The sequence below is a fragment of the Periplaneta americana genome, chromosome 2 (genome assembly GCF_040183065.1).
Source record: "Periplaneta americana isolate PAMFEO1 chromosome 2, P.americana_PAMFEO1_priV1, whole genome shotgun sequence".
Lineage (NCBI taxonomy): Eukaryota > Metazoa > Arthropoda > Insecta > Blattodea > Blattidae > Periplaneta > Periplaneta americana.
The window spans coordinates 29107276-29135168 of record NC_091118.1 but is presented as its reverse complement, the minus strand read 5'-3'; the positions used below and the strand labels follow the sequence as shown (position 1 = coordinate 29135168).

Here is a 27893-nt window from a genome sequence, read left to right as displayed (position 1 = left end):
CATGACGGAATGCACCAGGAAGGCAATGGATGACGCAATATCGAAACAGTCTTCACAACCGGGACGGATGCTCCTTCCTGTAGTGGCGGCTCGTGACATAAAAAGTTTGTGAGGCAATGTTAAGTCTAACTTTTATTTTGTAACAATAAAGAACATTTATACGTGAATTAACTTCCAAAATTACCAGAACTACCTATGCGCTAGTGTACACATCCATTCAATGTTCAGTTCCTTTTTTTTTTTATTCCAACGCCTTGTGCGTCACTCTTTAAACCACCACAGCTGTGATTCCGAAAACAAGGCTATGCAAGTCAGTGCATCATAGGTTAATGGCAATATTTTCATTCAATTTACTAGTGTTAACTTTCAAAATTTATTTTAATGAAGACATGTACAGTAAGTATGACTTGTGAATGTAAACTTGTAACATAAAATAATAAACAAAGAGATATAGGTTTAACATTTAAATACAGACAGACATACAAAGTACCAACATAAATATTATATTACTCTCAACGAGTATCCTGTACTTCATGAATGTGTAGAAACGTCACAAATCACTAGGCTATATAGCAATTCCCATTAAATTATGTTCGAAATATTTTCCCAATTTGCATATTCGGAAAATTTTATTTCTGAGAAAGCAATCAGCTATGTAAAGAAGGAATTCACCTCTCCTCCCTAAACACGTAATATTCGCCAGAGTTACGAATTTTCTCTCACCTCCCCTAGAGCGACATCAGTCACGTGAGAGAGGACCAGAGGGAGAGAGGGGGAGAGGGGAGGATAGAGGAGGAGCGAGAGAACGAGAGAGAGAGACAGAGAACTTTTCTGAGCATGCGTTATACTGTTACTCAAGAAAATGCATTGAAGATAGGGGGGCCTATATCAATTTTCCAGAATGATTTCTGCATATATCAATGCGTTTCAATCTGTACGAAATTTAATAACAGTATCAAAAGCTATGCCCTTCTTCAAATACTTGTGAGACACCTCGATAACTTTCTATAGAGATCTTATTCACATGTTTTCTCGCCAGTAGGCAGGCAATTATGATTTTTTAACTCTCTGGACTCAGTGAATCAAGTTTCACAAACTTGGATTTTTAGGATACATGTCTGAAACACCATAGAGATCGCATTTGGAGGTTTCTTGCAAAAATGGTAACGTTTATGACTTTCAAAATATATAAAATACTGGAAACACTTTTCATACTCATCCAATGTGAATACCTTCCTAGCAGTATGTTGCAGTTCACGACTGAATTTTCCCGATAGCAATAAACTTTATCCACAAAAGTAGGCACAGCAGATTTCTTTCACACAAAAACAGGATACGGTTTATATGATATTCAGCGAATAGGGATATAAAGAATGGACACTTCGCGTCGGTACCTTTGATGTAGCCGGACTGATTTCAATGACCTTTAAACCAGCTAAAGCGTGAGATTCTGCTTTCTCCCTAGAGTTGGCGCTGACATCACACCAGCTAGCAGTCGACACAGCGGAAATATAACACATATAATTAATACATCTAGGTACATTATGTACTCAAATAAAATAAATTGGATCCTTAAAATAATAAATCCGTCATTAACTGTAATGTCTAGACTCTAGAGTTCCTTTATAATGAGAGTTCAGACGTTGACCCCAACAACAATTAAAATATGTAATGATTTGATAGCGCTGAAAATGGAAAAACAAAACTCTTACGAGAAGTAAAACCATATACCTGTATTATATTGTATACAAATATTAAACGAATTCGATACTTAATTTTATAATGTATTATATTATTTTATAATATAATTTATATCTGAAATATAAAATATTATTATTACAACTAGTTTGTCACTGAGAAATACGGAAAAGCCGTTAACTTGAATTTATTTGAAGCAAAGTGTTACTGGATTATGCAATAAGATAGGCGATGTTTGGATCCTGTGTCTCAACTCTACTCTCAATTATTATCTTAGCGTATGCACAGAGAAACAAAACACAGGAAATTTCGCTCAGTGTCCATTCTTTATAATCCCTATTCGCTGTGATATTTTGTATTCAAGAAAAGAGTAAAAAAAAAGTTTTGTTACATGAACATATTGCATCTTACCACTATTCTTCAGTGACAGAAATCATACAAAAATTTAGGCAGACATGCAGAGGAGGAATGTATTACACCTCGATCGTACCTTGAATATTTCTCTGATGAAGTAATCTTACAAAGAAAATTTCGATCTGTCAACACTTCACCATAAAACTTCCTACATTCCTTGACACAATAATTATTACCTTGCAACTAATGAAGTAAGATTTTTTATACAGAGTGTCTCTAAATTAGACCGACAAAATTAGGGAGCAGATAGATACCCTTCGTGGAAGCATATTTTGTTAAGGAACCCTGGGCTGCGACGCTTCGTTTCATTGCAAGAAGGCGGGAACGGATAATCACTCTTTTCAGTCCAAGAGGGGTGTGTCATTACTACTATCACCCGGTTTGTTTACGTCCGGAGCCCAGTATCATTTGGTATCGATTACAGCACGTTTGTTTACTTCCATTGGTACGATCTCTTGTTATCCGTGTTATTCGTCTCCGTAGTTTAGTACTTGTACTGCACTCATTCTGTTGTAATGTTCAGTACAGTTTATTGTGTCGTTGGTTTCGTTTTTCTGTACGTATTTTTTCTTTGTTTGGATTAACACACAGAATCATGTGACACAGAATCGCTTGTTATTTGGACATACCTATTTACTTTATGCCCACCTGTAATTCCTTCTTGCACTGAAACGAAGCGTCGCAGCCCATGGGTTCCTTAACAAAATATGCTTCCACGAAGGTTATCTACCTGCTCTCTAATTTTGTCGGTATAATTTAGAGACACCCTGTAGAATGACAGGAAGGTTGGGAAATATGACTGGTATTGTACGACTTGGCTTTACTATGTACTGTTAATTAACAAAATATTCTTTCAACAGGTTCTATACTTCCTGAAAGGCAAAGAATAAATTCTACAATAATACAAGAGTCTTGAGAGTCCAGACGTTTTTAGCTCATTTCAGAAACTTCTTTAACTCCAAACCAGCAGATTTCTTCAGACGCGGAATCGGAAAACTACCCCAGCGTTGGCAGAGTCACAGATAATATATTTTTTATTTTAGTGGGTTATTTTACTACGCTTTGTCAACATCTTAGGTTATTTAGCGTCTGAATGAGATGAAGGTGATAATGCCGGTGAAATGAGTCCGGGGTCCAGCACCTGAAGTTACCCAGCATTTGCTTATATTGGGTTGAGAGAAAACCCGGGAAAAAACCTCAACCAAGTAACTTTCCCCGACCGGGAATCGAACCCGGGCCACCTGGTTTCGCGGCCAGACGCGCTAGCCGTTACTCCACAGGTCTGGATGTCATAAATAATGTGGGAGAATATATTACTGATTAATTCCTCTTTTATTCATCTCAAATAAAAATTTTTGTCACGCCGAAAAATGCTACGAACTTTTGAATCAGCCCAATATAACGATAGCATTTTTTAAAACAGGAAGAAAGTGAGATTTCTTATCGAATGATGGGAAGGTCGGGTAATTGACTGGTATTGGTACTGGTACGACGGGTACTGTCGCGTTCAAAACAGTACATGTGGTCAGCCTACATGTGTGTAGGCGTCCATGGATTTTGATACAAAACAATTTACGGAAAAACATTTAATGCATTCTGGATTGCATGCTTGAATGCATGAGTCTTCAGATTTTTCTTGAGAGAAAAACATTTTCCACAGATGTCGCATTCGAATGGTTTCTCGCCAGTATGTCGGCGTTCATGATTTTTCAGGATAGACGACTGCAAGAAACCCTTTCCGCAGACATCACATTTAAACGGTTTTTCACCGATATGCTGGAGTACATGTCTTTTCAAACTTGCTTTATGAGAGAAAGAAGCTTCACAGACATCACATTTGAAAGGTTTTTCGCCGGTATGCTGACGATAATGAGTTACTAGGTTCCACGACTGCACAAAACTCTTTCCACAGAAATCGCATTTGTACGGTTTTTCGTCCGTATGCTGGAATCCATGCGTAACCAGATGACTCGACAGCGAGAAACGTTTATTGCACACGTCGCATTTAAATGGTTTTTCGCCAGTATGACTGAACAGATGCCGTTTCAAACCTTTTTTATGCGAAAAGTATGTCCCACAGATATCGCATTGGAAAGGTTTTTCGTTTGTATGCGTGACTAAATGTCTTTTCAGCCTCGACGAAAACGAGAAACACCTTTCACAGATATCACATTTGAACTGCTTCCCGTCTGCAGGAGTCTGCACAGGTTCTTCCCCCGAAAGTGAATTCTTGGAAATTTCACATACAGTTGTGTTCTCTTCATGTGTAATACTGTCCAACTCTGATGATGCAATCCTTCCTTGGGTAACTGCAATGCTATGATGAAAGTTGACCATCAGTCTATAAAATATCCATAATAAATAACCATTTACACTAATATTAAAATGTATAAGTTATATTAATGCATTAATAGTACATTATGCAACGAGCCTATAATGATAGTAATTAAGACGCGAGTATGTTTGTTTATGAAACGAGCGCAAGCTCGACCATATTTCTAACTTGAAATTATTCAGAAGTATTAATTTTATTCGTAACTGACTGGAGAGCGGAAGTGACCTTGTGCATAGCTCGTAAATTGTGAGATGTGCGCAGACGCGAAAGTATTGATTTTTTCCGAGGAACAATAATGTCATTGATCTTGATACAATCTAGAGAATAACATGAACTAATTTTGATATAACCTGAAAATTGATTTAGAATTGAAAAACGAGATGACAAATTGAATTTATGTGAATATTATTTACAATTAACGCTAATTATTATAGTAACAGAACATAACCTTCTGCGACAGTATTGGATTTCCAGCCTCCGTGACGTTTCCCTCGTTATCTTTCGATTTCATTTTCGATTATGGCCTTAACTCTGCCAGCGAAAATAAAACATTATTATTAAAATGTACGATGTCAACTGAGATTATTCATGTGGCAACACTGTGTACACTGTCTGTGTGGTGTAAGAAAGGAGAGAGATGTATCATGCTGAGAGATTTGGGGTGCGGGTGAAAGGGAGTTGATTCGTTCATTTGATGATCATGTAAAAATGTTTGATGGTTGTAGAAGTAATATTTTTGTTCACGAAAATATTTTGTTGCAGGGAGAAATACATTAACAGAATATAATTTTTAAATTGGTTTTTCGACGCTTTATCAATAACGATACTTATCTAGCGTCTAACTGAAATGAAGGTGATAAGGCAGGAGAAATGAGTCCAGGTTCAAACGCCGAAAGTTACCCACCATTTGCTGTTAATGGGTTGGCGAAAAAACCCCAGAAAAAACCTAATCCAGGTAACTTGTTCCGATAAGGATTTGAACCCGGGACCGCTCATTGCACGATCAGACATACTAACTGTCACTCCATAGCGGTGGATTTAATGGGATATACTAATACATGTCTCATGTTGGAAAAATATGTTGCGTCGTTCATATGAACAATAGTTACTTACATGCATGTAGCACAGAATATCGTAACACAATGCTAGATAACGCCATGTGGCGTCATTATAATGAAGCACACCACACTCACCTTTCGGTCAAATCCTTGTTCTCCTCTGCCTCTACTTGGAGCTTCACCTCCTTCTTCACTGTGTCCAAGTCACGCCACTCTTCCTACAGACGGAGAGCAAATAAAACAGAATGATGGCTGAATTTACATTAACAGAAACTCAATAACGGAACAAACAACACGGGCGCTAGAAAAAAGGCGAGGGGTGATAAAAAGAGAAACCAAGAGTTAGGAAGTGATAGGGAAGGAAACAGTGTAAAGAATAAGGGTGCAGGTGTAAGTGAAAATCTAGTATGTGAAAGTGAAAGCGTGGGGGGGGAAATGAAAGAGGAATAGAAGAAGAAATAAATAGAAAGAAAGACAAAGACAGAAATAAGGCAGAGACGAACAGTAATGAAAGGTCAGAACCTGCAACAGTTGAGGATTTAGCAGAGATATTTGATATGTGTAAAAAAAATTGGGGATCTGATCAAAAAGTGCAAGTAAAGTCAAACTGGAAAAGATCGAGAAGTATAGGGGAGAGAGGAAGTGTATAAGCAGATGTGTAGAATAAAATATAAGTATTTATACGAAGTGAGAATAGTGACAAAGGATTAGGTGTAAGCAGACTAGTGAGAAAGTGGAAGTGAGCGCAAATAGGAATGAGTGATAATAGTGAGAAAGGGTTAAGAGAAGTGAACAAGTGTCAGCATAAAATTAGTACTAACATTTGAACGTTGGAACAGTAAATGAATAAAAGGTCAAAGAACAAATAGGTCAAATAATTCAATATGATAATTTATAGAGATAAATTGAATTTGAGATTTCAGTGAATAGTAGTTAGAGGAAACGGGGGGTGTGAAAGGAGTATACAATATTAGATATATTAGGATTAATGAACAAATAGAGAATAGCAAATGAAATGTAGGAGAAATACTGAAGGGAAGATTGACCAAGTAACAAAAAAGGTACATAGTGTAATTGGGAGTATTTGTGTAGATTTGTACTGCAAATAATATGTTATTGTAATAATATGTTAATGGTGGCACCGGATACAGAAATGTGAGGTACACCATTACATGTAAAGAAGTGCTGTGACGAAATATATCATATCATATCATATCATATCATATCATATCATATATATCATATCATATCATATATCATATCATATATATCATATCATATCATATATCATATCATATATCATATCATATCATATATCATATCATATCATATCATATCATATATATCATATCATATCATATATCATATCATATATATCATATCATATCATATATCATATCATATATCATATCATATCATATCATATCATATCATATCATATATCATATCATATCATATATCATATCATATCATCATATATCATATCATATCATATATCATATCATATCATATATCATGTCATGTCATGTCATATCATATCATATCATATCATATCATATTAACAGAATCTGAAGATATTCATACAGTTTGTGGAGCAACTCACTGACGTGGAATGACAGGATATTTTCAGCAAGATGGGACGATTTGCCATACATCCGAAGAGACAATGACAACAATATCCAGTTACTTTGACAGTTAAATCAATCTGTTGGTCTGCTGACACCACGTTCGCCTGATGTTAGGGTCTCTTCAGACGAGGCAACTTTAGTGGCGCTGCTAAATTTTTATAGAGAATTTTTCAGTCTTTCAGTGAACATGGACGTAGAAGGAGATATACTTTTGGCAAATTTGCCCATACGGAGAAAGAATACACGTAAAAATAGAAGAAGAATTTGAGTTCATCCATTAGTTTTGGAAGACAGACTCGAGGACTATTCCATACTTTGTTTGATGATTTACATCAGGACAATAAAAATATTAATTTAAAATTACACAAATCAGGAAGGAAGCTTTTAATAAAAAAAGGAACATCTTCTGCGGATCTCTGGAAAAAGAAGTAAGGTAGAGACTAGTGAAGTGCTTAGTGTGGAGTGTGGCGTTGTATAGAACAGAAACATGGACATTACGATAAAGTGAAGAGAAGCGACTAGAAATGTGGATATGGAGAAGAAAGGAATGTGTGAAATGGACGGACAGAATAAGAAATGAAGTTGTGTTGGAAAGAATAGGTGAAGAAAAAAGATGCTGAAATTGAAGGGTTCAGAGCCATAGTGGGCCAAGCGCCATTCATTAAAAACGGAGAAAGCAAGGGTTAAAGTTAAGTGAACAACACAGTTTAATGAAGATTGACATATCTTTTAGTTTTAATGTGCATACTTTATATTACTTGCTGTATGTTTCCATTTAATTATAGTAATAACTTCATTTTAACCCTTGTTTTCTACGGTTTTAGTAAATAGCGCTTGGCTCACTATGGTTCTGAAACCTTCAATTGATCAAAAAGAGAAAAAGGAAGTGGTTTGGTCACTGGTGAAAACAAAGTGCCTATTGAAGGATACACTGGAAGGAATGGTGAACGGGAGAAAAGTGCAGGGCAGAAGAACTTATCACATGATAGACGACATTAAAATAACTTAAATGGATCACATGCGCAGACTAAGAGGAAGGCGGAAAATGGGAAAGATTGGAGAATGCTGGGTTTGTAGTGAAAGACCTAACATTTGACAGAACACTATATATATATATATATATATATATATATATATATTTATATGTGTAGAACAAAGAGTACCGGTGTTTAAAGTTCATTATATCAAAACAATGAATAAAATCACAGTTCTAATCTAAGACATATTGAAACAAAGAAACAAATAATATAAGGATACTGAGAATTATTCGAGTTTTCATTCCGGGAAAAAACATTGGGGGAAGGATGTATATGGGCTATTCCATATGAAATCGATCAGTAAAAAACCTCGCATTTTTTTAATACTCTAATTTTTTCCCTATTTATACGAGGTGCTGAGGACAGTGCATTTTCAAAAATATACTATCAAAAGTCAAACGGTTTTCTTACTATTGAGCGACAAATTTAGCGTATTTTATAAAAACAAGCCTTTTTGAGCGCTCAGAACTCTGGAACCATTTACTGCAGAACATTGAACGGGAGCTCATTTTGAAGCTGACATTTAGTAGGTTATGATGAGAAGTAATACTTATTTTTATTGTATACAGAGAGACAGATAATCTGATTTTACTTACTTTTAGGCTTTTTGCCAATTTGTAAAAATGTAAAAAATATTGAGAAAAAACCTTGCATTATTAAGAGGGATTCGGCATTGTTTGCTTAGTGGCTCGGCAATAAGTTTCGAGGGTATTAAATAAATTATTTTCACACGCCTAGACTTGAACGGCGCAGTACTGCACTCACTGGCCGAGAGCTGAAGATAAGCGAGCGTTGGGCGTCATTTTACTCCTGTGTTTATGAAAACTTGTGATAAAGCTAACCCAGCTATGCGCTACTAGACGAAACATCACGTGTTTGTCTCCTGGCCTTGCTTGTCTCGGCTAGCTCCCGTCTCACAGTTAGATGGTTACTTCACGCGCGTGCTATTTATTTTCTTTATTTGATATTTTCAATACTTTCTTATCAACATACCATCAGTAAAAAATATGTGTTTATTTGTACTTTCAATGCGGAATCTAACCATATATTTTTAAAATATTTTTTCGTGGTCAAAGGCGTCTTAATGAAGAAAAATCTAAATTTCTCCATTTCCATGAAAAGTAAGAAAAACTGTTTACATGTCAATATAAACTTTAATTTCTCAGCATCAAAATAAACCATGATTTTGATCATTGGGTGAAAGGGTTTCGGAGCCACAACAGTTTAATGTTGCTAATTTTATGAAAATACGATAAATTTAAATATTTTTTATTTAAACACTATGAAGTTCTGATGCCTCAAACTTTGCACAAAGCATTGTATCATAGTTGTCTACGGACAGAAAAAGATTCATTGTATTTAGAAATTGCAAGGTCAATTTTCTCTGTATTTCGGTCGATTTGAGATGGAATAGCCAATATATTTAAAACAAAGAGTACCGGTGTTTAAAGTTCATTATATCAATACAATGGAATAAAATCACATTTCTAATCTAAGACATACTGAAACAAAGAAATAAATAATATAAGGATACTGAGAAGTATTAGAGTTTTCAGTATGGGAAAAAAACATTGGGGGAAGGATGTATAGAGATGGTCTAATGACCACAATAAATTTTCATATTAAAAAAAGAGCCAACACAACCTAAGGGCCAAACTCACCTCAGCTCCACACGCCACCATGGGTAACGTAGCTGATACTGCAGTTTCTTCTAATTTAACCCGTGATATGAGATCATAGCTGTGGCCGTCGCATTCTATCTTTATCTGAGTTGAGTGCGGATTCAGTTCCTAGAGTACACAGAGACACCACAAAAGAGTAATTCAGACATTATACAAGTTTTACAGGCTGCACTCTGATTCCATATTTCACTGCTTAGGCAGTACTCGCAGCACAGGCAAGAAATTATGAGTCAAAAATACACTGAAGAGGAGACCAAACATTAACAGTTGCATAATGGCTGATTGCACTCGTAGCTGTTTGTATAAACAGTCAGTGGCGTAGCGTCAATGTAAGCTAAAAACCTCAGCTTTCCCATTTAATAACTCCATAATAAACCTGCAGTTTATGAACAACGCAATTTATATTTACGCGTTAAATGTTGTGATGCGGCAGCTCAGGATGATTTGTGATGCAGCAGTAAACATGAAGCCTGCACACACCAGCTTCCAATCCCCTCCAAGACTCGTTTCTTCCACGCATTCTTCTGTTTAATCCACTCCGCAGATTTTCCATCCCTTTCTAACTTTTAAACTACCCTGATCGTAAGACTCGCAAGAAGCTAGCTTTGACATTGAAAAGAATTTAGTTTCAGAGTTATTTCTTTCGTGAGTTGTGTTCAATTGAAGTGTTAAGGTAAGCGTTCACTACATCGTATCGCACTCCTCGTACGAATCGCACGCAACGGATATTTTAAGTGCAGTGCGTTCACTGTAACGGCTCCACCTCATCGCCTCATCGGATTCCCCTATCAGCTGCTTAAAACATCACGTCGTACGATATTGACATTGCTGAAAGCAGAGGAGTTGAGGTTAGGTCTATTAATTAAGTCTGTTAGCGAATAAGAATTTGTAATTGCTTCATGCGTCTTAATTGAGGAGGAAGAAACGAAAGAAATATTGTTACATAATATATTTGCAAGAAACGGCTTGATTACTGTAATGGGAACGCCTCAAATTATATAATTCTTCGCAACTTTCTACACGCGAAATAAGTTTTCCGTCTGCCATTTTGGCGCGACACTGAACATGGCACAACATAATAGTAACAGTTGACCAATTAAAATTGATTTATTAAAGAAGGCCATGATCGCACGCATCGGAAAAGTTGCTCATCCGAGACACGTGGACGGATTTGCCGAGAGGCGATGCGTGCGATACGATGTAGTGAAAGCGGTTACATAATAATTACAGCAAAGATAGTCTTTTTCCGATCCGTGCGATTTGTCCGATGAGTGCGATACGATGTAGTGAACGCTTACCTTTAGTGTGCATTGTGGCTGATATAATAAATAATGAGTGAATAACAGTTCCGGACACTAATTTACTTGAATTTTTTAGGACAATTCCATTATCAAGACTGACTTACGAACAGAAGTATGATTTAAAAAACAAACGACCGACTCCCTTGCTGTCAATGAAGGACACAACCAAAAGACGGACGCATACTTACGTAATGATACTAATACCGGTACTGTATCTATTGGTCGTTAATATTGTGATTTCTCTAAATATGACAGGGAGTGGGCTAACGTTATGTTTATTTGTTTGAGATATCTGTAAACCATGAAATCATATTTTAGGCCTACTATGTACCATTTGAGATGATGCCTTATTGCTGTTACTTACGAGGTTCCAACCAATCTTCGGACTGCTGATTTGACATTGAGTACTATTTATTTTAAGACTATATTTTTGCAATACGTTTTCTCATACATGAAAGACAATTATTTGAGTTAGGTTTCCCTGCTCACAATTTCATGTTACGCCACTGTAAACAGAATTCTAAAAATATCCGCTACAAACTTCGTGCGACAATAGACAATAATTGCTAAACTCTGACGAGCTTTGAGTCGATCCTAGCCAAGGTAATAAATAACACGGTAAAATATTAACACTAGCACTTAAACAACAAAATGAGATGGGTAATAAATCCAGTTAAAAGCTGTTTTATGTACGTTATTACAGTCGAATCTCGCTTTTAAATTCCCGCAATGAACGTTTCCCCGTCATTTACAACTTTTTTGCGTCCCTTTATTTATTTTTTATTATTATTGTAATATTGTATTTAACAGGAGGGAGAAAATTAAAGTGCATAGGATTTGCTGATGATATGGCGTTGTTAGCAGAAGGGGAGAAAATACTAAGGGGTATGCTACTAAAGCTAAAATGACAGCTGTGAGCAGTATAGTACTAATTGAAGTTTATTTTTCAATTTACTTTATACTTCCTATCGAAATAAAAAATACTCGTAATAATTTTATTATACCACCAAGAAAACCAATGCTTAAAAATAAACCACAGCCTGCCTTTTACAAATCAATTTTGTTTCAACAATGAATATGTTTCTTTGCATCGAGTCTGATGTTTTTCGTCAAATAGATTTTGCTGACATCATCAATGCTTTCTCTGTGAAGAGAGTGCGAAAGAAATTTTATGCTCGACCATGCCGAAATGTAGTAGTTATACACCTGGTAGCAGCCCTTTATTGGATTTCATTAAAGTACACCTATTCATTAAAGTTCAGGTGTTCCAAGAAAACACCATTGTAGAAATATGAAAGCGCAAGTATCGATTATTCTCGGATATGCAATCGAAAAGACAACTAGCGAAACGTCACGGAGACTGGAAATCCAATACTGTCGCAGAAGGTTATGTTCTGTTACTATAATAATTAGCGTTAATTGTAAATAATATTCAAATAAATTCAATTTGTCATCTCGTTTTTCAATGTCTAAATCAATTTCAAGGTTATATCAAGATTAATGTTTATTTTACTCTCTAGATTATATCAAGGTCAATGACATTTGTGTCTCGGAAAAAATCAATACTTTCGCGTCTGCGCACATCTCACAATTTACGAGATATTGCACAAGGTCAGTTCCGCTCCCCAGTCAGATAAGAATAACATGAATACTTATGAATAATTTCAAGTTAGAGATATGGTCGAGCATAAAAAGTCGTATGAAACTTGCCTATAATGGTAATTAAGACGCTCGTATGAAAATTATGAAACTCGCTTGCGCTCGTTTCATAAACATACCTGCGTCTTAATTACTATCATTATAGGCTCGTTGCATAATGTACTATTATAATTAACAAGTAAGATGCATGTATTTTGATTCCAGTAATTTATTGTAACATTTCATTTAAAACTAATTTAAACGAAACATGACCTTTATAATAGCTGGGATAAATCGCAATAAAAAGAACGCCAGTAGGGGAAGTCATCCCCACCCACATGAAACGTGTATTCGACACAACACTCGCTTATCACGTAGAGTGTCTGATGAGCTAGTAGGGGAAAAGTGGAAGGGGTCGTGGGCGGAGCTTGTACGTTCTGCTTACTGCGATTTTCCCAATAGCTGCTCATAAACTGTTTGTGAGAGTTGGAGGGGGCGGCAAATTTTAGCACTGCCTAGGGGCGGCACTCTATCTACATCCGGCCTGTATATCAAGGATGTGGAAGCGCCTGCAGTGCGTACTGCCAAGAACCCTCACATTTCCTTAAGAGCGATAATTATACTTTATCTTGCCAGAAAGTGAACTTTATTGGATTTGTATTGCTTGTAGTATGAGCACGTAATACAGGCGCTTTGACATATTGTCACAAAAGTCACTACAGATAATAGATAGTAGTTTCAATATACCTCAGACAAAGGCTTCTTCTCTTCTAAATCAGTGTTATCATTTGTTTGTAGAGCCAACGGGTCAACTTCTGATTCCATCTTGATCACAACCCGATTAGTATTGCCACATTACTCACATTTATGATAGCAAAATGATATTTTGTCTCTAATTGAAAGTTTAATTACCATTCATAAAAGCTGTGTATATATATCCACACTTAACAGTTGCATAGGCCTACTAACATATCCTACTTCCTACTGTTCATAGAACAATTTAGGGACAAGTAAAAAAGAAATGAGGTGACAAAATGAATAAATATAACTATAGCGGAACTACACTTAAAACTCCATTCCATGTTCAGCACTTCAGCTTGGTTGGTAGGACATCAACATAGCCGTGATACCGGAAGTGCAAAATACACAAGCAATGGAGAGAAGGAATTATTATTATTATTATTATTATTATTATTATTATTATTATTATTATTATTATTATTGAAACAGTTATATTACCGGTTGTTCTTTATGGTTGTGAAACTTGGACTCTCACTTTGAGAAAGGAACATATTACTATGTTAAGGGTGTTTGAGAATAAAGTGCTTAGGAAAATATTTGGGGCTAAGAGAGATGAAGTTACAGGAGAATGGAGAAAGTTACACAACACAGAACTGCACGCATTGTATTCTTCACCTGACATAATTAGGAACATTAAATCCAGACGTTTGAGATGGGCAGGGCATGTAGCACGTATGGGCGAATCCAGAAATGCATATAGAGTGTTAGTTGGGAGGGCCGAGGGGAAAAAGACCTTTGGGGAGATAATATTAAAATGGATTTGAAGGAGGTAGGACATGATGATAGAGAATGGATTAATCTTGCTCAGGATAGGGACCAATGGAGGGCTTATGTGAGGGCGGTAATGAACCTTCGGGTTCCTTAAAAGTGAGTAAGTATTATTATTATTATTATTATTATTATTATTATTATTATTATTATTCCGATATTCAAGAAAGAACCCCAAAAATTTTAGGAGGTTAAACCAACTTAACACATAACATTTATATCAAAATTTCAAACACAAAATTGCAATAACACTCAGAAGAGTTATGTGTGATTATCAAAATGGCTTAAAAATCTCATCCTTGCGATTTCAAAGTACTGCTGCTTCTGGCCACATCTAATTTATAGTTGTAAAGTTTTACGACTTAATAGCCGGCTGATGAGGAAATTAGGAAATTTCGTCCAAAAATAACACTTCGATTCCATATTCACAGGTTCAAACAAACCAATCCCCAACTCGGTAAAGTAAAGATGGGCATCCATGTAGCTAATATAAATGACATCTCTGACTAACCGTGTCACATTCTTCGGTCTCCTGTCACTTAGCTATCCCTTCATCTAACCCACTCCAATCTTATCACAGGTTTCGGTCTCTTGTTACTTAACTATCCCCTCATCCAATCCACCCTAGCCTTGTCACATTCCCCGCCTTCTGTCAGTTACCCATCACCTCATCTAACCTAGGTACTCTAAACCTTGTATCATTGCTCAACATCGTATCACTTATCTATCACCTCTTCTACCATAATCCAACGTAACTTGGTAAAATCCTATTATTGTAATGTATCGAAGTACATATGATATTTCCGTGAAGGAATTCTGCGTTATCATATCACGAAGGATGGGTGGAGCGAAGAAAAATTCTCTCCGGCACCAGGACTCGAACCCGGGTTTTCAGCTCTACGTGCTGACGCTTTATCCACTAGGCTAAGCCACATAGGATTCCAGTTCCGATGCCGGATTGAATCCTCTCAGTTCAACTTCTACCTCGTAGTTTCCCTTTGGTGGCCAACCCTCATGCACTGTGTCACAGATGTGTGACAGTGGCACAATGTCCAACACACTATGTACAGAGGTGCACTCATTACGAGTGACGAAGTGGCCGGGATCCGACGGAATAAGTGCCGTCTTAAATCACTAAGTGATTATTTACGCATACCATATTATTGTAATGTACCGCGCTTAGTGGATAAAGCATCAGCACAAAGAGCTGAAAACCCGGGTTCGAGTCCCGGTGCCGGAGAGAATTTTTCTCCGCTCCACCCATCCTTCATCATTGGTAGAATCCTATTTTACTACAAATAATTATGGCCGTCAGTGAACTGCTCTAGCATTGTATTGCTCTCCTACGAGAAAAATGCTTGTCTTTCGCCGGCGGTCATATTATTTGTACCAAAGGAGGATTTCATCTCAAACTCGCAATATTTACGGAAACAGGCACCGGCAAAGGATAACATGCAAAGCAATATGCTCCTCTCAATCAGACACTGATGTTCTATTACATCTCTGCCAACAGAATGCGAATTAAGATTTCTGATGATAGCAAATACCATACATAAAATTATTATTAGTCTATTATTATTAATTCATTTATTTTATTGGGTTATTTTACGACGCTGTATCAACATCTAGGTTATTTAGCGTCTGAATGAGATGAAGGTGATAATGCCGGTGAAATGAGTCCGGGATCCAGCACCGAAAGTTACCCAGCATTTGCTCGTATTGAGTTGAGGGAAAACCCAGGAAAAAACCTCAACCAGGTAACTTGTCCCGACCGGGATTCGAACCCGGGCCACCTGGTTTCTCGGCCAGACGCGCTGACCGTTACTCCACAGGTGTGGACTATTATTATTATTATTATTATTATTATTATTATTATCATTATCATTATTGCTCAACACTTAGTCGCACTGAATTGCTTGTCTTGCATCTTAATCATAATAATTTGAAAACATGCAGGAGGTCGCAGGCGAAACCCAGTACGAGAAGCAGCTATCTCTTGGCTTTGTCCCCACACTCCCCAGATCTAAACCCTTCTGACTTCTTCGTGTGGGGTTTTGTTAGAGACATTGTCTATTCACAGAAACCCAGGAACATTAATGATCTGTAACTTTTCAACAACCTCTCTTATGTTACAACGGACATGGGCTGAATTGCATCACCGTTAGAGTTGTGCAGGGTGCGCAATGGGGGTCATGTTGAGCTCTGAGGAATCTCCCATCTTTCAGTGTTGTATGCACAAAGCTTCAACAAATAAAGTTCAGTAGTAAATGTTTTATGGTGTTCTTATTTTATCCGCACCCAAACGGATCACCCTGTACTTTTCCATTTTTCTATACACCATAACAATCACATTCCCTTAAGAAAACTGACTGTAATAACATATACGAAGATAGCAAAGAGAAGAAAAAACTTATTTTAAACAAAAACACTAGAAACGTACAGTTCGCATTTCACGAGAAGATCCGAGTAAGGAATGCTAGTTTTTCCCCCACTCGTATAACCCATCCCCAACACGGAACCGGCCGGCCATTGACTGAACCTTGCTTGTCCCAGCCGACCAATGACATCACTCCTATCCACCTGCTCCTTCAAGAACGCTGAGTTACTGGCTTACTCTCTCCTCTTACCCCGCAAGGTAAATACTCCCCTCGCAGGGATCCTCTCGTGAAATTTGGACAGTACACACGAAGGTAACTCGAGAGGAAGAGAATGCTTGCTTAATATTTTGACAGTCATTGCTTAACCGGAATAGACCTGTAGCAGGAAGTGACATAAAAACATAAGAATGAGAGGATGTGTGCTCCAAAACACTACGTTGTTACGACATAGTACAAATAGAAAGAACACTACATAACAAATTTAATAATAAATTATGTTTCCTTCGAATTACCCTTCGCATAATGTTTTATGTGAAGATTGTGACCATCCATTGGGGGAAAAAAAAAAAGTTCTCTTAAGGGGAGAGGATGGTATTTTTTGGTGAAAAATGAGTAAATTAAAAAAAAAAATCTTTACAATACCCTGTGATATGTGTGGAATGCATAGCGTAACATTTTGTGGGTATTTGTGCCCTTATCGGATGTTGAGTCGCCATTTTTAAACTTCCTGCGTTATGGATTTTTAAATCACTCGCCCACTTTTATTGTTTTTTCCGGTAAATTAAATTTTCAAAAAAAAAAATTCTTTAAAATACTCTTTGATATGTATGGAATGCATTGCATAACATTTTGTGGGTATTTGTGCCCTTATCGGATGTCGAGACTCATTTTTAAACTTCCTGCGCTATGGATTTTTAAATCACACGCCCACTTTTATCGGTTTTGGATATAATTTCTGAAGTATTGAAGATACATGCATGAAATTTAGAACACACATTCTTTAGACTATTAGGAAAAGTTTCTCTGTAACAGAATTTTGTTAGTTGATTTCATTTTAAAAATACGTCCGTTTGTTTGCAAGAAAGGAAATCAGAAAATTGTCATTAAATTTTAATTGTTTGTTTTACAAATGTAGGGACTAATATCAAAATTCTGTATATACAGTTTGTAGAGCATGCTTTTGCAAATACATTGCAAAAAAAAGTTTGAATCTATCTTTACAAATGGTTTAGATATATCGGTTTTAGTACAAACCTGAATTGGGTATATTTTTTTTCAAATTTGGGCCCCCAAATATTCTTTTTTTTTTTTTTTTTTTTCAAAATATTTATATTTGGTTGAGTTCCTACAGCTATTAGCTCTCTACATACAAAAAATTAATATTTTACGCCAAATAGGAAAAAAGTTTTAAAAAATACCATCCTCTCCTCTTAACATATGTATACGTTAGCCATCACCGATATGTACGCATTTTGATATAATCAGAATGACAAAAGAAAAGAAAGCCAGAGAAATTCGACAAAAAAGTGATACGTTCATTGTATTTATATAATTAGTATAATACAAACTTCTACATACCTATATCTACTTGCAAATACAAAGCAAAATTCTTTCTGTGATGTAAGTTTTTGAACATTTATAATATTATATACGAATTCATCACAAATTTTATTATGACCAACGTTACCCAATACCTGTAAGAAATTCAAAAAACACAAGGAAGATATATAATTTCATTAGAGTAGTTTGTCCCTCAATTCAACACGCTGATAAGCATTGTAACAAAAAATATTAGTATATTGACAAACACTCCTTTATTGATTTTATATTTGTATTTCTGCACGATTATGCTACAATTTTACATTGTCCTTAACACCGTTTCACTTGCGTGCCTAACTGCCTGCGTCAATTAAATTCAGCAACGCAATAATTTCATCTCAAAGAATGGTTTGTGCTACATATAGAGATTATCGATTATAGCCTATATTATTTAATTAATGTGCATATATTTTTTTATGCTCGACCATGCCGAAATGTAGTAATTATACACCTGATAACAGCCCTTTAATGCATGTCATTAAAGTACACCTATTAATTAAAATTCATCTGTTCAACCAATCAGAAATCACCATTGTAGCAAGTATCGATTATTCTCGGATACGCAATCGAAAGACAACTAGCGAAACGTCACGGAGGCTGAAAATCCAATACTGTCGCAGAAGGTTATGTTCTGTTACTATAATAATTAGCGTTAATTGTAAATAATATTCAAATAAATTCAATTTGTCATCTCGTTTTTCAATGTCGAATTCAATTTCAAGGTTATATCAAGATTAATGTTTATCTTACTCTCTAGATTATATCAAGGTCGTCGACATTCGTTTCTCGGAAAAAAAAATCAATACTTTCGCGTCTGCGCACATCTCACAATTTATGAGGTAGGCTATTGCACTCACTCGCATAACAATAACGTGAATATTTATGAACAATTTCAAGTTAGAAATATGGTCGAGCATAAAAAGTCGTATGAAACTTGCCTATAATGGTAATTAAGACGCTCGTATGAAAATTATAAAACTCGCTTGCGCTCGTCTCGCGTCTTAATTACTACCATTATAGGCTCGTTGCATAATGTACTATTTTCTTTCAAGCAATATCACACACCATTTTAAGGATTCTGTTCTCTGTGAGTTGATGTTCGAATTGAGCTGTACGGACTCTAAAATATTCTCACAAATGACATATTGTGTGACAAATGAATTGTCAATTAATACAAAGCTCTTCTGCTTGAAAATCTTGCCATAAACATCACATCTGTTACATTTCTTGCCCTTGTAAGTGTATGATCTAATAAAGTATCACAATGCCGAAAATTCTCCTCACACACCTCGCATTTCTAAGGCCTCTGGTCAGTGCGTTGATGTATATATGCCTTGTTAGAGTAACCCAATGTCTATTTTTCTCAAAAATGCTGCATTTCAATGCCTTGTTCAAGTTTGTTTTCTTAATGAAGCTCTTACCACAAGGATCACATGTATCAAGTTTTCCATCTGTATGAGTTACGATGTTTCAATTAAAATATAATAATAATCCGTGACACTACAGCCCGTGAAGGGCCTAGACTGACCAGCCAGCTGCTGGCCTCACGCCCACATGTCGAAGCAGAGGTGGACGATCATCCAACCAGAATGAAGGTACCGTGTGGTTAGCACGATGATCCCCCCCAGCCGTTATAGCTGGCATTCGCAACCGCATTTCGCTACCTATTGTAGCTCCCCAAGTGCATCACGATGCTGGGTGGGCAACGGTCCCATTCACTGGCCAAAATTTCATGAGAAAATTTATTTTATTTTATTTTATTTTATTGGGTTATTTTACGACGCTGTATCAACATCTAAGGTTATTTAGCGTCTGAATGAAATGAAGGTGATAATGCCAGTGAAATGAGTCCGGGGTTCACCACCGAAAGTTACCCAGCATTTGCTCGTATTGGGTTGAGGGAAAACCCTGGAAAAAATCTCAACCAGGTAACTTGCCTAGACCGGGATTCGAACCCGGGCCACCTGGTTTCGCGGCCAGACGCGCTGACCATTACTCCACAGGTGTGGACTCATGAGAAAATTTCTTCCTCCATGAGGACTCGAACCAGCGCGCATTCCGTAACGCGAGTCCTAGGCAGGATGCCTTAGACCACAACGCCATGGCGCGGGACCAATTAAAATATATCGGATTCTAAATCTCTTTTCATAAACGTGGCATTCGTGAAGCTTGTTCTAAATGTCTTGGTGTATGTTCTATTAGTGACACACACGGACCTTAAAAACTCTTTTCACAAGTTCCGTTTTTTTTTTTAAGGTATTTCGTCTGTATTAATTAGTTTGTGTGCAACCAGGCCAACGGTTATATTACCGGTTCTCTATGGTTGTGGACTCTCACTTTGAGAGAAGTAAAGAGGTTAAGGGTGTTTGAGAATAAGGTGAGCAGGAAAATATCTGGGGCTAAGAGGGATGAAGTTACAGGAGAATGGAGAAACTTTCAGGACGCAGAACTGCACGCATTATATTCTTCACCTGACATAATTAAGAACATTAAATCCAGATATTTGAGATGGACAGGACATGCAGCACATATGGGTGAATTCAGAAATGCATATATAGGATGAACAGTACAGCGATGCACCATGGACTGTCGCATATGCTCTAGCATCCAAGTGATTGGCGCACCTCTTCAGCGGCTGCAAGAATCCTTGCAACCAGATCCATTTCAGTGTCGACTGGAGTCTGTAGAGATCATGGCGGTCGACATTTTGAACAGCTGCTTTAAACGAAGTGAAGAGTACACAGTGTACTGTACAGAGAAGTGTTTAACAAACAGGTATGCGTTTTGTTCTAAAGTTTGTTTCATTACTCATGTAATTTTTGTATTGTTTGTATTACAGTTTATGATATTAACTACCTACTTTGTAGAACTTAGTTGATTCCTTTTTAATTTTCCTTTGTAATCTATCAGAACCGATCTTATCACCGTCCAAGTGACATGCTACAAGTAAACACATCAACACATTACTCAGTAATAAGTCACTGGATACCGTACGTTCCTTATATCAAAACACTCCGCAACATCCCTGAACATCCTGTGAAAGTTTGTCGATAGAGTTCTGGTTCACCCTGTAGAGTGTTAGTTGGGAGGCCGGAGGGAAAAAGATCTTTGGGGAGGCCGAGACGTAAATGAGAGGATAATATTAAAATAGATTTGATGGAGGTGAAATATGATAGTAGGGACTGGATTCATTTTGCTCGGGATAGGGACCGATGGCGGGTTTATTTGAGGGTGGCAATAAACCTCTGGGTCCTCTAAAAGACATAAGTAAGAGTGAAACCAGGCCTTTCTTTCGAATGTATGACTTGCCACATATATCATATTAATTGTAACGCTTCTGATCAGTATGTTTTAATTTATCTCAAAGGGTTAAGGCTCATTCACAATGAAAATTAAACATAACGCAAGCGTTAACTTAAAAATGTAAACGTTACGGTAAAATCAAGAACATTCACGATGGGAACAACATAAACATAATCGCAAAGATACTTGGTAACCATGGAAACATAACGACACCATTTCCTCATATTCTGTCGTATACATCAGCGCTCCACGATTGTGTACTGTTTGTAAATCACGTAAGCATAAGCATGAAAGTTTGGACAGCGAATAGGGATTATAAAGAATAGACACTAAGCGAATTTGCCTGTGTTTTGTTTCTCTGTGCGCCAGCGTTTAGTTCTACTTTCAAGCGCTAGAGGTTAGTGTAATCGAGCATAGGTTAAGATAATAATTGAGAATAGAGTTGAGGCACAGGATCCAAACATCGCCTACCTTATTGCATAATCCAGTAACGCTTTGCTTCAAATAAATTCAAGTTAACAGCTTTTCCTTATTTCTCAGTGACGAACTAGTTGTAATAATAATTGTTTATATTTCAGATAATATATAATAAATTATATTATAAAACAATATAATACATTATAAAATTAAGTATCGAATTCGTTTAATATTTGTATATAATATAACATAGGTATATGGTTTTACTTCTCGTAAGAGTTTTGTTTTTCCATTTTCAGCGCTATCAAATCATTACATATTTTAATTGTTGTTGGGGTCAACGACTCAACTCTCATTATAAAGGAACTCTAGAGTCTAGACATTACAGTTAATGACGGATTTATTATTTTATGGATCCAATTTATTTTATTTGAGTACATAATGTACCTAGATGTATTAATTATATGTGTTATATTTCCGCTGTGTCTACTGCTAGCTGGTGTGATGTCAGCGCCAACTCTAGGGAGAAAGCCGAATCTCACGCTTTAGCTGGCTTGAAGGTCATTGAAATCAGTCCGGCTACATCAAAGATACCGACGCGAAGTGTCCATTCTTTATAATCCCTATTCGCTGGTTTGGAGTTTGCAAACTTTCATGTTAACGTCTAACAGCAATGTTTATGTGAATCAATGTGAATGATCCCATTTGATAACCTGGCCGCAAACTCCTGTTATGGTTATGTTTAAGTTTCATTGTGAATGCGCCTTCCTTTGAACGAAAGCTTTATTACATTGCACACATTTGACGAGGCTTTTCGCTTGTGTGTGTGAACATGTGTTTTAATAGTGCCGGTCGCACACTAAAGCTTTTGTTACAAACTTCGCATTTGTATGGCTTCACGTCCGTGTGACTCAATTTGTGTGTATTGAGAGCACTTTTCTGAATGAACGCCTTACCACATATGTCGCATTTGTGAGGTTTTTCGCCTGTGTGTATTAATACATGATCTGTCAAAGTATAGCGATGTCTAAAACTCTGGTCGCAAAAATTACATTTGTATGGTTTATCCCCCGTATGTGTTAACGAATGCTTTATTAGAGTGGACCGTGCCCTGTAAGAGTTCCCGCAAACTTCACATTTATATGGTTTTTCGCCATTGTGAATCAATTTGTGTTGTATCAGAACGCGTTTGTTAACGAAAGACTTCGCGCAAATGTCACATTTGTGTGCCTTTTCGCCCGTATGATTTAACATGTGCTTCAAGAGAAGTAAACGACCACTGAATGGCTTATCACAAACAGGGCATTTATGTAGTCCGTCGCCTGAATGAATTAACTGGTGTACATCAAGGCTATTTTTCTGAACAAACGCCTTACCACATGTGCCGCATTTGTGTGGTTTCGAGCGTGAATGGCTGAATTTGTGTCTTACAAGATGACTCATCTGTCGAAAAGTTTTCTTACAAACGTCGCAATTGTAAGTTTCATTTTCAGCAGAGTATATCAATGTTTGAGATTCTTGACCCTGTTCTGTTTGAGAACTGTTCGTACAGTTGTCGCAGTTATACAAGTTTTCATCTGCGTCAATTAATGAGTGTGCCAGGATATATGTCTGTTCAAACATCTCTCCACAGGTGTTACAGTTGAAATACTTCAACTGAGAGTTATCTTCACTAGGTTGCACAAGATTTCGGTCTGGAGTATCGAGTTCGAACTGATTTGCATGAGTACTGTCATCAGAACTGTCACAAAACACATCCATATCCATTTCACCCTCTAGGTTATACCAGGAACGATTGTGTTGTGCTGAAATTTTCAATGACTCACTTTCTTGATTTTCAAGATTGTTATGGTTTTCCAGAAACGTTCCCCTGAAATAAAAAAAAAATGCGTGTTGATAACTAGAGCCCAGTTTTGATCACGAATCCACTGGAAACAGATTATCTGTACATAGAGTATGGCACAGAACATACTGCAGGGTTAGTACAGAGCCTTCAACTTAAGGGGAGAGGATAGTATTTTTTGGTGAAAAATGAGTAAATTTTCAAAAAAAAAAAAAAAAAAAAAAAAATCTTTAAAATACTCTGTGATATGTGTGGAATGCATAGCATAACATTTTGTGGGTATTTGTGCCCTTACCGGATGTTGAGTCGCCATTTTTAAACTTCCTGCATTATGGATTTTTAAATCACTCGCCCACTTTTATTGTTGTTTCCGGTAAATTAAATTTTCAAATTTTTTTTTCTTTAAAATACCCTTTGATATGTGTGGAAAGCATTGCATAACATTTTGTGGGTATTTGTGCCCTTATCGTATGTTGAGACGTCATTTTTAAACTTTCTGCGCTATGGATTTTTAAATCACACACCCGCTTTTATCGGTTTCCAGTAACTTAATTTTTTTGCTACATTGCCGGACAAAAATGGATATAATTTTTGAACTATTATACATACATGCATGACATTTAGAACACACGTTCTTTAGATTATTAGGAAACTTTTCTCTGTAACAGAATTTTGTTAATTGATTTCATTTTAAAAATACGTCCGTTTGTATGCAAGAAAGCAAATCAGAAAATTGTTATTAAATTTTAATTGTTTATTTTACAAACGTAGGGACTAATATCAAAATTCTGTTACAGACAGTTTGTAGAACATGCTTTTGCAAATACATTGCAAAAACTCTTTGAATCTATGTTTAAAAACAGTTTAGATATGTCGGTTTTAGTACAATCCTGCGTTGGGTATATTTTTTTTTCAAATTTGAGCCCCTAAATATTTTTTATTTGGTTGAGTTGCCACAGCTATGAGCTCTCTACATACAAAAAATTAATATTTTACACCAAATAGGAAAAAAGTTTTAAAAAATACCATCCTCTCCCCTTAAGACGCAAACTGGTCACGGCAGCCAGGCGGGTCATAGGCCGGTCTCTATAGCAGGAAAACCCAGCAGTGTTGTACAGCAGCAGATAGGCGGGCGGACGGATAGGCCCGGGGATGGGTATGTTAAATCATACATTAGAGGAACTTCAAGAAAATATTCGAGCTGTGATCTCCAGCATTTCAAGACAGGAATTGGATCGCGTATTTCAGCATCTTCTTCGCCGGTGTGGGCATTATATTAAAGCTTACGAATGTCATTTTGAACATCGTAAGTCTTAAGGTAAGGAAATAAACACCATTCAATTGATTTTAAAAAAGATGAACTAACACTAAATACGGGTAGAAAGAATGCATGCCGGGCCCCTTAGCAGAGCAATTACCGTACAAAAGAGAGTGTGAGGGGTGTAGTGGTCGCACTCCAGCAGTTCAGTAGGAACCTCACTCCTGCCTCTGTCGCTACAAGAATGTTGTAGCGAATGTTGTATTACACCCCCTCACTCCCTCTCTGTTCTCTCACTGAAACCTCTGGCCAGGGTGTTCAATTCTATGCTTAGCAATTCCTACTTGGCAAGTAACTTGCGCATCGATTTAAGCACAACTCAATAAAATTTTATTATGGAGATTAAGGCTAAAACATATTATATTCTTGGTTTTTACGAGTGCAAGAGCGTAAGATTTAAAAAAACATAAAACCATAGATGGTTCAATGAACCATTGAACACACAGCATGAGCTGCACCTGCTTCTGCAGGAACATTACCATCTGATGATGATGAGTAGGCATCTCTGATATTCCACATTTTCAGTTTGTATCAGTTACTTTTTGGAGGTTGAATGAAATTTTTTTTTAGATACAAACTTTGTCTAATAAAGAGAAGGAGAAATGTTGTTACCGCTTCATTACTCTAGTCAAACAAATTTCACAAATATGAAGTTTACCCATATCTCAAATGTAGAATGTGGTACCAGATATTGTGACTTCATTACTAAAGCAGCAGAAGCAATGCTTAAAGCAAAAAGTCCATTCTTCATTCCACTCACCTGCTAGAAGAGTCATCATCCTCTGTTTTCTCGTCTGGTATCTCCCGTATGCCCTCCTTCACTTTATCAGTATCACATGATTCTTCCTACAGAAAAAGTGTAATAAATGTACTGTACATTAAATGTAACAGCAACTAACGAAAAGATTATTTATATAATAGAGAAAAGAACACAGAATACCATTCATGGGCTCCCATTAGCGGGGATAAGAGGAGATCTGACTCCCCCCTCTCCCCAGCTCTACAATATTTACTTTTTAGGTTGATTTATGTGAAAAATTAAATTATGTAACATGTTCGAATTGCCTGTAAATTACTAATAAGAACATGGAATCATCATTACCTTACTTAGCAGCATTTTTTTAGAAGACATAAAAAGACTGCGTATGGAAGAAAGAGGTTTAGAAAAATTTTCTAAAAGTAAGAGAAATGTACAAATGATTTTCCTTCTGATAAATATTAGTATTAGAGTTGTTTACAAAAAAAAATCATAGTCTAACAGTTTTACTTTCATAATAGTACATTATGCAACGAGCCTATAATGGTAGTAATTAAGACGCGAGTATGTTTATGAAACTCGCTTGCGCTCGTTTCATAATTTCCATACGAGCGTCTTAATTACCATTATAGGCAAGTTTCATACGACTTTTATGCTCGACCATATTTCTAACTTCAAAATTATTCATAAGTATTCATGTTATTCTTATCCAACTGGGGAGCGGAACTGACCTTGTGCAATATCTCGTAAATTGTGAGATGTGCGCAGACGCGAAAGTATTGATTTTTTCCGAGACACAAATGTCATTGACCTTGATATAATCTAGAGAGTAAAATGAACATTAATCTTGATATAACCTTGAAATTGATTTAGACATTGAAAAACGAGATGACAAATTGAATTTATTTGAATATTATTTATAATTAACGCTAATTATTATAGTAACAGAACATAACCTTCTGCGACAGTATTGGATTTCCAGCCTCCGTAATGTTTCGCTAGTTGTCTTTCGATTGCATATCCGAGAATAATCGATACTTGCGCTTTCATATTGCTACAATGGTGTTTTCTGATTGATGGAACACCTGAACTTTAATGAATAGGTGTACTTTAATGAGGTCCATTAAAGGGCTGCTACCAGGTTTATAATTACTACATTTTGGCATGGTCGAGCATAAAAATATTATTGTAGTGTACCGAAGTACATATGATATTTTCGTGCAGGAATTCTGCGTTATCATATGATGAAGGATGGGTGGAGTGGAGAAAAATTCTCTCCGGCACCAGGCCTCGAACCTGGGTTTTCAGCTCTACGTGCTGACGCTTTAGCCACTAAGCCACACCGGATTACAGGAGAGGATTCAATCCGGCATCGGAACTGGAGTCCGGTGTGGCTTAGTGGATAAAGCATCGGCACGTAGAGCTGAAATCCCAGGTTCGAGTCCTGGTACTGGAGATAATTTCTCTCCGCTCCACCCATCCTTCATCATTTCATAATGATGTTTCCAATTCAATTTAATACTCTGAAACTTTACTTGCCTCAGGTTCAGACTTCAGTGTGGGAGAATTTGGAAGCAGAACTGTTTCACATTTCACGTCTGAAACGAGATGATAGACTGAGTCCTTGTCTTCAACCTTTACTTCATCCATGTGTTGTAACACCATATTTTTGTCCTGAAGAGAATTAAAAACAAAGAGATTTGTCGAAAATTTTCAAACAATTAAATTTAACACTACATAGTAACACTAAGAGAGAAATCAAAGATTAGATATGATCAGTTACTGAATATAGATTCACTATCTGAAACTGCATAACAACAGAAATTGTTGTGAAATCTTTCTTTCTTGCTCTTAACTCTCCCTTTTATCTGACTTGCACACCACATCACAATGATGTTTCCAATTCAATTTGAAACTA

The 27893-nt window shown here is 36.6% G+C and overlaps 2 protein-coding genes across 4 annotated transcripts; both read right to left on the bottom strand.

The window, feature by feature from the left end:
* Positions 1–359: 359 nt before the first annotated feature.
* On the bottom strand, positions 360–13905 carry LOC138691486 (zinc finger protein OZF-like). Of its 3 annotated transcripts, none has more exons than XM_069813475.1 (4): positions 13704–13905; positions 9832–9960; positions 5641–5723; positions 360–4453 (listed from the first exon to the last, which is right to left on the bottom strand). In XM_069813475.1, exons 1-4 carry the CDS (start codon positions 13704–13706, stop codon positions 3685–3687), a joined length of 984 nt encoding a protein of 327 aa, XP_069669576.1. In that variant the 5' UTR covers positions 13707–13905; the 3' UTR covers positions 360–3684. The 3 variants fall into 3 exon arrangements, with proteins under 3 accessions (XP_069669576.1, XP_069669562.1, XP_069669569.1); XM_069813461.1 differs by having other exon boundaries at positions 13539–13904; XM_069813468.1 differs by having other exon boundaries at positions 360–4429; positions 13539–13904.
* Positions 13906–18251: 4346 nt separating this feature from the next.
* On the bottom strand, positions 18252–27645 carry LOC138691439 (zinc finger protein 431-like). The gene is made up of 3 exons (XM_069813369.1): positions 27511–27645; positions 25979–26060; positions 18252–23927 (listed from the first exon to the last, which is right to left on the bottom strand). The coding sequence occupies exons 1-3, from the start codon at positions 27638–27640 to the stop codon at positions 22844–22846; spliced, it is 1296 nt and encodes a 431-aa protein (XP_069669470.1). The 5' UTR covers positions 27641–27645; the 3' UTR covers positions 18252–22843.
* Positions 27646–27893: the final 248 nt, after the last annotated feature.